The 12,854-nt window shown below is 38.1% G+C and overlaps 1 protein-coding gene across 2 annotated transcripts in view; it reads left to right on the forward strand.

Annotated features, from left to right (window-relative positions):
* The window catches only part of LOC128997245 (uncharacterized), a 168,124-nt gene that overhangs the window by 58,663 nt on the left and 96,607 nt on the right, over positions 1-12,854 (forward strand). For both annotated transcript variants that reach the window (XM_054422857.1, XM_054422858.1), the window contains exon 15: positions 4,874-5,259. In XM_054422857.1, the coding sequence (XP_054278832.1) occupies positions 4,874-5,259 (386 nt within the window). The remainder of the gene's footprint in view (positions 1-4,873; positions 5,260-12,854) is intronic.

Consider the following 12,854-nt stretch of genomic DNA (forward strand, 5'->3'; position numbering starts at 1 on the left):
TGTTCCAGAGCGACGTCAGGTGATCTCCAGCGCTCTTGATGTATCTGCCATCGAACCCTGCCCCATCCAATCACCAAACATGATGTCAACTCCCTGTAATCCATCTGCCCTTATACCCTCAGTTTGCCCAACGCCTAACCTTTCTCATGTTGAGCCCAATGTTTATTCCAATGAAGACTTCCCACCATTACCAGCAATTGTAAAATCTCCGTTAGAAAATGTTTTTTTTAGAAAGGGAACTCGACTCAGACTTGAACCTAACAAATTAACGTCAACTGATTTTTCTATTTGCCATCTCAACATAAGGAGTGCACGACACAAAATAGATGAGCTTTGCTCCTCCTGGAGCCAGCCTCCAGACATACTGTGTCTCTCGGAACACTGGCTGCATGAGGACGAGCCTCTTATTGTTCCTAATTTTACTTGAGTCTCGAAATTTTGTCGAGGTTCAGGTTTGGGTGGTGGTGTTTGTATCTACTATAACAACCATAGTTCGATTAGTGTCAAATTATAGAAATAACATGGTTCAGAAGCTATGTAAAGCCAATCCTTCGAATTTTGCGTTGTAAATATTAAAATTGTAAAAAGTATCGTTATTAATGAAGACTTGATTTTTTTTATTGTTTGTTTGTACAGGCCTCCACACAATGATGAACAAGAATGCATTAACTCATTTGAAAAGTTAATTCATCATTTATTGAAAAACAACATGTCAATTGTACTGTGTGGAGATTGGAATATTAATTTTCATAATTCTGTTAATCCAAGTGTTGAGAACCTAAGAAATATATTTTTATCTTTCAATTTACGTGAATTAGTTAGTCATGCCACTAGAATCACTGACACCAGTGAAACCCTCCTTGAAAATGTTGTTACCAATTTTAACACTCAAATAGTTTCATGTCGTTCATTTTTAAACACATTATCAGATCATGATTCTCAGCTAGTAACAATAAGAACCTATTGCATACCAACAGAATTATTTGTTAAGAAACGATCATTCTGTAAACATAATATTTCTAAGTTTAAGGACAGTTTGTCTCAGGTAGACTGGAGTAGCTTGCACCAGGTAAATGAAGTGAACAGTAAATCCGAATCTTTTTATGGTATTGTCCAAACATGTTTTAATAGATCATTTCCTTTAAAGAAAATTGAGAAAAAATGGGGAGAAACAAAAAACATTGAGGAAGGAGTTGAAAGATTTTGCCAATAAAAATGTCGATTTGGGTATTCTCGTCCGAAATACAAAGGACCCAGCCTTGAAAGCACTTTGAAAGATAGAGAAAAAAAACTGTTCAGGAAACTTTTGATTCAGAAAAAACGTATATATATCTCATTTGAATTAGGGAAAGCTGACTGCCTGCAAAAGGCCCTTTGGCATATTGTTCGTAAAGAGACCTGTGAGTTGAAACCTTCTTCTTTACCCATCTTAAAATCCCAGGATTCATTAGTCCAGTCACCTTCTGAAATGGTAAATCTTTTTCGAAACATTTCTCAGGTTCTTTCGTTGGATCTGCATTTGGTGAATCGTCTACTGCAGCAATCTTGTCCAGCGGACCCTTGCAATGCATTCTTTGTTTTTGTCTCGAGTTACTTACAGAGAGAAAGAGCAATCAATTCAATCGCTTAAATCAAAAACGTCTACAGGCTCTGACGAAATATCTAGCTCTCTTTTAAAGCAAGTGTACTCTTCCATTTTAGACCTCCAGCTCATCTGTTCAATGCTTCCATGTCATCAGGTATTTTTCCCGATATTTACAAGACAGCTATAACTGTCCCGATCTTCAAGAAAGGTGACAAATGCGATATTAACAACTATAGGCCGGTTGCTCTTCTTTGCACTTTATCAAAGGTATTGGAGAAGGTTTTGTATTCCAGGTTAATTAATCATCTAGATATGAATAACATTCTCATTCAAAACCAATATGGCTTCAGAGCGGGTCGCTCAACCACTCAAGCAGTTTTGGAGTTTGTTCAGGATCTATTATCCAACCTTGAACAGCGTAAACCAGCCCTGAGTGTATTCTGTGATCTTACGAAAGCTTTCGATACAGTTAATCACGATATTCTTTGTGAGAAACTGGAAAAATATGGTGTTCGAGGAGTTCCCCTGGCTTGGTTTCTATCGTATCTTTCAAATAGAAAGCCATTTATTGAGATTTCAGGAATTCGGTCGGATCTTGCTGAATGCAAGTTCGGGGTTCCTCAGGGTAGTATTCTCGGACCATTGCTTTTTATTGTGTATATTAATGATCTATCAGCACATCTTCATTCAGCTAAATCAATATTCTATACGGATGACACAACGTTACTGTTTGGAGTTCAATGTGTCAATTTTTAAACCCGAGTTGAAGAGTCAGTTTTACTTTATACTTTAATTTTACTTTCTTATGAAATGGCGACCATACTATGTAGGTATTTTAAGCCAAGTATGAATGGAGATGAGTGTAGGATGAGTGGCGCGATCTTGTAGTCTTGTTAGTGACTAAGGCCGACATTCCTTAGACACAGCTGTTAATTAATAGCCCAAACAGCTAATGGCAACTAAGGGACCTACAGTTTATAGTGGAATCCGAACCACATTTTTTCCTTGGTATATACGAATTGGTCTAATTATCAGGATAGTACTGCGGATAGTAGTAGTACTCACTAGTGCGGACGTTAATCCACACCAGGGAGTATCCCATCCACAGTGCATGCCTATAAATATCCACAATCCGTGACCTCCAAGTAGCTGGATTACAGGACGACGCCACCCGTCCCAGTCATTAAGTTAGTTCGCTTATAAATTTGTTATCACTGAACAATCTTAGACTGAACTCTGATAAGTCTGTTTTCATGCAATTCCTAACTCTAAATAAGATCCCTGAATCTGTCTCGTTGAATAAGTTCGAGATAGAAGAAGGCTCTGTTGTGAAATTTTTAGGTATAACTGTGGATAAAATGTTGTCATGGTCCAATCATGTATTACAGCTTTGTGGCATGTTGAACCGCATCTGCCATGCACTTAGGACGCTGCAACCTCTTCTTAACTTTGAAATGTTAGTTGCAGTCTACTATGGTTGTTTTTCCTCAGTCATGACTTATGGTATTAAAGTCTGGGGTGGTTCTTTCCATGCTGATAAGGTATTTGCCGTCCAAAAAGGGCAGTGCGTATCCTCAATTGCTTACCACCACTCTATTCATGCAGAGGAGTCTTCCGGGAGAACAACATTTTAACTTTGCCTTCTATATTCATCTACAGAGCAATAATTTCTGCAGTAAATCATCTGAAGGATATTTTATTGGTTGGTCAATGTCATAGATACCCCACTAGGCATGGAGGAGATCTTCGTACTCCATGTCATCGTCTGACCCTCTCTGAAAGGAATGCAAATTTTCGGGGCCATTCTTCTATAATAAGCCTCCTGAAGAAGTAAAGCAGTGCAGATCAAGGTTGGGTTCTAATGGTTTTGGGAAACAGCTGAAAACGTATTTGGTGGAAGGCGAGTTTTATAGTATCGAAGAATTCCTGTCTGCCTAATCTCATTAAGCATAGCATTATTATTTATTTGAATAAATCTTTTTTAGAATAAAATAGACTTAACTTATTATTTTTTGTTTTGTTTAAAAGCTACTACACTACTCCATATTATGTATTTCACGATTGAGATGTGCATTGTATCATTTGTACCTGATTCATGAATAAAATATGTCTATGTCTATGTCTATTAAGACTTCTGATAAAAACTGAAAAACCAAGCAAACTAACATACATAGAAACAGAGAGTGATGAATAGGAACTTTTTGACATTTTTTGGAGATAAAATCCGTAAACAATGAAAAAAACAGGCATCGTGGGAATAATTATGACTACCTATCTTAAAGAAGTGGCAGTGGAATCAGGGATGAATCAAGAAATTTAAGACTGGACTGCTGGCAATATATGCGAAATCAGAGTTACTGCAAAAAGTTAGTCTATATTTCTTATTAGCTAATGTATGCCTGAGCCAAACGCAAACCGGAACTACCCCAATAAGTGACAGTGTTACCTCAGTAATAAGTAACAGTGCATGCCTAACCAGTCCTACAAAATACCCATCTGGATCTGAAATATCATCTACAGTCAATGGTGAAATTAGTACAAGCGGTCTAATGTAACTAAACCTATTCTACAGAACGTTTGTAGTAATACACTATTATTTCATGTAATTTGTTTACTTCTGCCTATCTTTATTCGTGAAAAGGTTTTTTTTAGAACTACAGGTTTAACATCTAAATAACCGTCTGCAGGAAAGTCTGGTAAGGAAAGTGAAGATGCTCCACGCTCCTTTTGGGGCTTAGGAGTTCCGTTGGGACTCACAAGTCTAAAACTTTTAATTATAATATTTAATTGTTAAAATTACTTTTTGGTTATAGAAATGTCTTGGTTATGCCATAAAAATGATTTTCTAGCAAATCTTCTTTTTGAATTTTATTTTTATTTTTTGGACACCAAAGGGGTTTTTGGTCAACATTTCTAAAGGTCCCATTTCATCCATACATTGTACACAAATAAAAGAGATCTTTGGAGGGTTGCACATGGTTTGGATCTAGGCCTTGTTGCTAGCAATTTATTTTGTTTGTCGTGGTAAACGTTAAATAAATTAAAGCTTTATCTAAAGTAACGCATTATTAACTTTAACCTGGAGTTACATAACCAATCCATATAGTTCTGGCGTTTATTCTCTGACATTTTCTTTACTTTTTCAAAACATTAATTTGGCCAAGCATTAACACTGTTATAAGGGATCTCAACTGTAACTACTAATGCGTCATTTTCGGTGGAAAACTTCACCGAATATCTTTGTATAAACTATTTTTTTTTAACAATATGTTTTCATATGCTTTTCAGGGAATGGCATAAAAATCAAACCATATTCTACACCCAAGAGCACCCAAAAAACAAATGTAAACATTCGAACATATCTAGCAAAGACGGAAGGATTGATAGCTATTTTAGAATGCTACGAAAACACCAGTAAAAGAAAATATTATTCTAAAGAAATCTTATTGAAAACAAAATATAAAGAATTATTTTATGTTGAAACAAATAATGAATTCGAATGTGATCTTGAAAGGTTACATGTGTCTACTTCGGAAACACTCTCTTACTTGTCCTTTGCGATTCAGTCTGGAACGAGGTGGTGTCGCTACGACGCGTGCATCACTTGCTCGACTAAAAACTTCAGACTGAACATCGACGAAGACAAACCAAGCGAGAAAACAAAATGGTCAGAGGTAAGTAAACTAAAGCGATGCGACAATTTCTTGAGTAGACAGTTCGAGATTTACTTAGTTTTTTCAAAGCTAAAATTAGATGTAAATTTAGCTTTACCTTATAGTTGTATGATTACTTAAAATATTTATAACTACTATTTACATAAAAAACATGAACGGTTTAGGGTTGATTTTTTTTAAACGCAACCTGAATAACCAAGAGACACGGTTTAAGTACACAACTAGCTCATATTTTGGTATCCCTGATTTCTTTACTTCATTGCCGAATGGCTATTATGCATTGTTGCAACATTGTCCACGAGTTGCTCTTTTGGGAGTTTATTGTGTTTAAGCAATTTCAACAAGTCTATATAATGTGATGTTAATTATGAAACACTAGTGGCTTGTAGGGACATAAGTCCCTAAAAAGCTCAAATCTCGAATGTAAAACAATATTGTAATATTCAAACAAACACAGAATAAAATTATCTATGTGTCAGAATTGATACAGTGCTACAATAATAGAAAAACTCATATTAGTACCCTGGCCCAGTTCCCCCAGTAGTTATTTTTAATCTTATAGCTATACTCCTTTTGTAAAGGTGCAACAAAATAGTGTTAAGACTGACCAAACTAAACCCTAGTTTTGTTTCTGATCGACATAAAATAGAAACTAAGTTTAAGCTTATGTGGTGGTATTCCTCCTAAAGCTGTGATTGGTTTAACACAGTCTATCAAAATAGGCCTACTTAAACGTTCAGTGGGTTCATAGTTTAGACCATAGTTCAGTATTTCTTTGCTAATCCGTCCTCATTTTTAAGTACTTAATTGTCCATTGTATATTATTTTTTATTCTTTGGATGTATTTTTGGTTTGAAAACATATTACCGTTTTTATATTTATTTAGCCTACAGTTAAAAAAGCTAATCATCTAATGATTACAAACTCTTTTGCCACTGGTTAGGGTTTCATTATCATGTGAACGAAACCAACCATGAAAAAAACTTTTCATCATCATTGATATCCTACTAATATTATAAATGAGAAAGTTTGGATGTATGTATGGATGTATGTATGGATGTATGTTTGTGACAAGTGAACGCGGAAAATACTGGTCGGATTGGGCTGAAATTTGGCATGATGATAGCTCACATTCCTGATTAACATAAAGGCATATTCTTATTTCAAAAATCCTTTCGGGCTCCGCCCCAGTGGCTCTGAAGTTTCCCATGTTAACCTTATGAGAAATGGAATTATTGAATCTTAACAGCTGTTTCAATTAAACAAGTTGGTTCTGTTCTATGATGTTCAATAGCATTAAAGTTACAAGGATTACCAACAGGGTGCAGCACTATTATTTCTTTTACATTTATGACAACAGCTAATTTGCAGCCAAAAGGTGAGTGAGCGTAGCGAACGAACTTCAACCTGGAGGCGAGTTAGTGTAGCGAACGAGCTAACCTGAAGGCAAGTGAGCGCAGCGAAAGAATTCCAACCTAAAGGTGAGTGAGCGTAGCGAACGAGCTCCAACCAGGACGTGATTGAGCCATGCGAACGAGATAATCTTGAAAATTAAGAAGTTAAACGGGGCAAAGCCCGCGGGTTACAGCTAGTAGGTACATATTTTTGGTTAGTAAAACGTAAAGAAACAGAAACTAAATCTAGGGTTTGCTGTTATGGATGCTCCCCTTACTATCTATACAATGCATGTTAGGCTATATTATTTTAACCTTTTTCCTTGGAGCTATAGGCAGTAGGTACAATCTGTACCTGGTTAAAATCTCCTGCAAACAATGTTATTTTCCCGCCCATAATGAAAGAAAAATATGAATTGCCTGTGCGAACCTATTTCATATTTTGTACCCAGGTTATTCTCTAGAGTAGCTGTTGAGGTTATTCCACTTGATACAAAATATAGATTAAACACTACAATTAATTACGTGTAAAATTAAATGTTATGAAATTTACAACAACATTTTTACAAAACTTCACATATGTTTTGAAATAAAAACCAAACAAAAGTTTTCTAACTAATCTTGCATCTTTGATTATTTAGTCAATGGCCTATTTTATCATAAACATTCCTTCAACACAACAATAACATTCAAATGTGAAGAAATGTAATAAAAGTAAAATAGTTTTGTAAACTTTGTGGACATCTATCTACATATTAATAGGCAAGCATGTTTCTTTAAAACCTTTTTTCTCAGCTTGTGTGCATCGCAGGGAAAATCTACGCATACCGTTAGAAAGATATTTTCCTGTAGAAGTGCAGAATCCCTTTAACAATTAAAATAGGCTGAAATATAAGCACTACAAATGAATTTGAAATTTTAAAAATTTAACTTTGACTTTATGGGTTGCCATGCTGGTGACGAAATAACAACGAAATATAAACAGAAAATCAAAACAAATGGAAAAAATTCCAATCATATGTTTTATTTACAGCGTGGGGTGAAAATAGAGAAGGCTGAACCTTTACATTCCATCCCCATGTTAAAGTTGTAGTATGTTTTATCTATGGTTGTAACCAGTGTTTTAATTATATTTGTCGTAGTTCATGTGAGCCACCAACAGACTGCGCTGACCTAAATCAATGACAACATTGTTTAAAAAAATGGCGACAGCTGGTCCATATAGATGGGATGTCTACTTCAGTATCCAATAGTCAATACGTGTACGTTACATGTTTTTGGTCGAGTTTTTGACCACTGGACGACCTCTAGTATATTTTAAAATAAAACCTAATTTACATAAAAATACACAAATTTGCAAATTGCACAGTAACATTGATTTCAAAATTCTAAGACGTAACGAAAAGGTCTCAATTGTAGGCAACATTATCTTTGGGTTTATATAGTACTATACAGTAAATTGCAGAATCGACTGGCAAATGAGTAATCCAAATGTAATACTGCTTATTGGCTTAATGATAAATCAAGTTCAGCTGTATTGAAGTAAACAAAAAACAGCAGTAAATGGCTTCTAATGCTATTCTTATAGAGGACATTTTACGTTATTTCTAATTTTGTGTTAAAATTTGGGGCATTTCACTATTTTTCCTGCCGTCATGCGATCGAGAACTTTAATTTAAGCCCTCTCCCGTCGTTCTAAGACTTCCCAGTCGTCCACAATTTTGACGCAAAGAATCGGCTAACGTAATTAAAATATAGATATATAGATAGATAGATAATACGGCAATATTTACTTTGGTTGGACTAAGTTGTGTATTTTTACAAGTTGTGTTCATAAAAGATATTAAAAGTTATCTCAACACACATCTTAAGGTTTCTCAATAGTAGCTGTCCTGATTACTTAAAGTGAACCTCAAAGTCACATATTGCGAATACAACTCAACATGGTGCTTTTGTAAGCTAAAAGTGTATGTATTGTAGAATAATACCGGGTGTTTATAAACTAATATCAGGGTTTTAACGTTTTATAACTTTTATACTATTGAACTTACCGCTATAAATAACACATCCAATGAACAAGGAACTCAAAAACTTTATGCCTTCCAACGACACATTATATAGCAAAATCGATGCAGTAGAATTGTAGATATAGTGGTAGAAAGTTTAAAAGAAAACTGGTCGATTTCCTCACCATTTACGAGTTATTTGCAAAAACGTTAAGCAACCTCCAAATTTATAGTGGTGAAAAAGTTGGAGATATATTTTCAACTGCGTACAATAATATCTACAATTCTACTGGATTGATTTTGCTATATAATGTGTCGTTGGAAAGCATAAACTCTTTGAGTTGCTTGTTCATTTGGTGTGTTATTTATAGCGGTAAGTTCAATAGTATAACAGTTATAAAGTGTTAAATCCCTGATATTCATTTATACACATCCGGTAAGTAAAGTTGATAAACAATATGTGTGCAGGTGCGCCATATATTATATCATTAACTATTGCAATAGTAAAAGATTATACTCTAAAACAAGCATTCCCTGATAGTCTTGGTACTGCTGCATTCTGGGCTCGTAATGCAGCTAAAAGTACAAGTGCGGGGTCACGCGGATGGCCGAGGTTTCGTTTGGGTTCGGTGCAGGGATGTCACTTATTTCAGTGTCTACCTTACTCCCAACAAGGCCATCCGTGACTTTCGAGAGCAGATAGACCGCCTGGACGAGAGCATGCGTGATACCATCGGACACGTCAGTAGTTATGGTAGGAGAGGTTTTTATGGAGAATTGAAATGAAATTGAAAATTTTCATTTATATGTGAGTGTGAATGTATTTTTGATTGGAGTGGTACATCTGATTGAAAGTTGAGGGGTGTTGTTTGTTATTGTAATAGAAAGAGAGAATGAAAGAGTGAGAGAGAATGAAAGAGAAAATGATGGAAGAAGAGGGGTATTGAAAGAGAGAGAGAGATTGAAAGAGAGAATGGGGGAGGAAGAGGGGTATTGAAAAGAGAGAGAGAGAGAGAGAGAGAATGTGGGGGTGGGAGTGTGAGAGACATTTGACATTTGACATTTCTTTATTTCACCTGCTGTGATTTAGACCTCAATGGTTCAATCTTCCATCACAACAGGCACAAAACACACATTACAATACATTGTTGTGGTTACATTCAATAACATATTTAATACAATGCCGAATTGTATATCAATTCACAAGTTGTTTAATGAAATATTGTAGCTATACTACAACAACAAAATTTTATACAATTGGACAGTGAAAGAAAAAGAAAACCAACAATGTTTCTTGTTGTGAGGATCATTCTCCACTCGACAGCACTAGCATTAAAGTCCCCACCCACGACGACGTGAGTAGTTATGGTAGGAGAGGTTTTTATGGAGAATTGAAATGAAATTGAAAATTTTCATTTAGATGTGAGTGTGATTGTATTTGTGATTGTAGGGGTATATGTAAATGAAAGTTGAGGGGTTGGTGTTGGTTATTGAAAGAGAAATATAGAATGAAAGAGAGAGAGAGAGTGAAAGAGAAAATGGGGGAGTAAGAGGTTATTGAAAGAGAAAGAGAGAGTGAGTGAGAGGGATAGGAGAGAGAGAGTGAGAGAGAGAGTGAGAGAGAGAGAGAGAGAGGGAGAGAGCTAGAGAGAGAGAGAGAGAGAGAGGGAGGGAGAGAGTGAGAGAGAGGGTGATTGTTCATGATGATGTCATTGTAGGGTTTCCTGTTGTTGTTATTGGTTCATGTGTGTGTGTGTGTTTTTTTTTTTTTTTATTACTGCTTTATTCTGAATTACTTGGTATAGTTTATTATTATCAATTACTCTGTTATAGGTGTTGTACATCTTTCACTCTCTCTCTCTCTCTCACACACACTCCCACCCCCACATTCTTTCTCTCTCTCTCTTTTCAATACCCTCTTCCTACCCCATTTTCTCTTTCATTCTCTCTCTCTCTCTTTCATTCTATATTTCTCTTTCAATAACCAACACCAACCCCTCAACTTTCAATCACATATACCCCTACAATCACACTCACATCTAAATGAAAATTTTCAATTTCATTTCAATTCTCCATAAAAACCTCTCCTACCATAACTACTCACGTCGTCGTGGGTGGGGACTTTAATGCTAGTGCTGTCGAGTGGGGAATGTCCCTCACCAACTCCCGGTGCGATAAGCGACCTGTGTACTGGTGGACAACCGAGATCGCAGAATTGCGACGCGCAGCATTGAGAGCCAGACGTCTTGCTACCAGGGCCAGAGAACCTGGAGATAGTCTTATGACTGATGCTTACAAGGTGGCTAGGGACCGGGCCATCAACCGGAGCAAACGCAGTTGCTGGGAGAAATTAAGGGACGATGTCGATTCCGATCCGTGGGGCCTGGGCTACAAGATAGTAACCAAGAAGCTTGGCACCCGCTCTCCACCTTTCGTTATGGGGCGTCTATGGAAAGGATAGTAAAGTCCCTTTTCCCGACTCACACACTGCGCCCATTGCGGGAGTTCGGAAGGGTGGACGACGTACCGCTGTTCAGTCTCGAGGAGTTGGAGGCGGCCGTTTTATCCATGAAGAACAACAAGGCTCCTGGACCGGATGGGGTACCTGGTGAGGCCCTGAAGAAAGTCTTTTCAATAAATCCACAAATCCTTTTGAGCACGTACAATGCCTGTCTGGCCGAGGGGAAGTTTCCCTTCTGCTGGAAAACAGCTAGGCTTGTGCTCGTGGGGAAGGGAAAAGAAAACCCAGACATACCGTCCTCTAACAGACCTCTCTGTATGTTGGACACTGCTGGGAAAGTTTTGGAAAAGTTGATCCGTTCCCGACTGAATTCAGCCGTGGTTGCTGCAGGAAATCTGTCCCCTCGTCAGTACGGCTTCAGGAAGGGACGGTCAACAGTTGACGCTATTGAGGTGGTAAAACGAGTCGTAATGAGAGCTAAGGAGCTTCTCGTCGGGTTGTGCTCGTAACACTTGATGTGCGAAACGTATTTAACTCCGCGAGGTGGTGCGATATGCTGGACGCACTGGAGAACACTTTCCACGTCCCGGCATACCTCATGCGCATCATAGAGGACTATCTCCGGTACCGCCTCTTCATTTATGACACTACAGAAGGCTCCAGGACGATGGATGTAACTTCTGGTGCTGCTCAAGGATCCATACTGGGCCCGGACCTCTGGAACGTCGCCTACGACAGCCTCTTGAGATCCGAGATGCCTGAGGAAACTGTCTTCGTTGGGTATGTAGATGACGTTGTGGCTTTAATAGCTGAACGTAGTTTTGAGCTTGCCCAGTTGAAACTAAATCGCGTCATGCGCACCATTAACGCATGGATGGCAGAACATGGCCTCTCGCTCGCTCTGAGCAAAACTGAGATTGTGATTCTGACTAAAAAGAGGATTGACACCGTCGTGCCGTTGAGGGTGGGGAACCGGACCTTCCAGCTGTGGCAGGAGAGCTGGGAATAGGAGACACGGGGGCGCTGGACCAGGCGACTGATACAGCAAGTCCAACCTTGGGTTAATCGGCGGTGCGGAGAGGTGAACTTCTACCTCACCCAATTTCTGACGGGTCATGGCTTTTTCCGGTCGTCCTTGTTCAGGATGGACAAAGCCGTGTCACCCGATTGCATATACTGCCCAGGCATTCCCGATGACGTGGAACACACTTTCCTCCACTGCCAGCGTTGGGAAAGGCCCTGCCTGGAGGCTCAACAGTTCGTAGGACTGCTGTCGGTGGACACGGTCATACCGATGATGATGGAGAGTGAGGACAGTTGGACCTGTGTTTTACTTTACATCCATGGTGTTCTCCGCGCCAAGAAGCTCGACCTTGACCGGGATGTGGTGTAGGTCATTAAAAATCTAAATAAAATTCATTGTTGTAGCCCCGGAACTGTAATATATAAAATATCTGGTTTTACAATACCTTTATCAGTTCCAAAAGTAACTTTCGTCAACGTGTGTTACATGTTTCGGCGAGCTGCCATTGTCAAACACTTCAATACAGGAAGATGTAGATCCGCTTGAATAGCTTCGTTACAACACATTACACGACATACAACATTTTTACACGACACGTACGACATAAAAATAAAAATAAATACTTGTAGTTTGATAGGCCTATCATGAATATGCAACATTGCCGGTACACGAGCGGGAACAGACTGTCGGTGGAGGGTTCAAGTCAGCGC

Source organism: Macrosteles quadrilineatus, unplaced genomic scaffold, assembly GCF_028750875.1.
Source record: "Macrosteles quadrilineatus isolate MER2022 unplaced genomic scaffold, UCM_ALF_1.0 Scaffold_6__1_contigs__length_79288215, whole genome shotgun sequence".
Classification (NCBI taxonomy): domain Eukaryota; kingdom Metazoa; phylum Arthropoda; class Insecta; order Hemiptera; family Cicadellidae; genus Macrosteles; species Macrosteles quadrilineatus.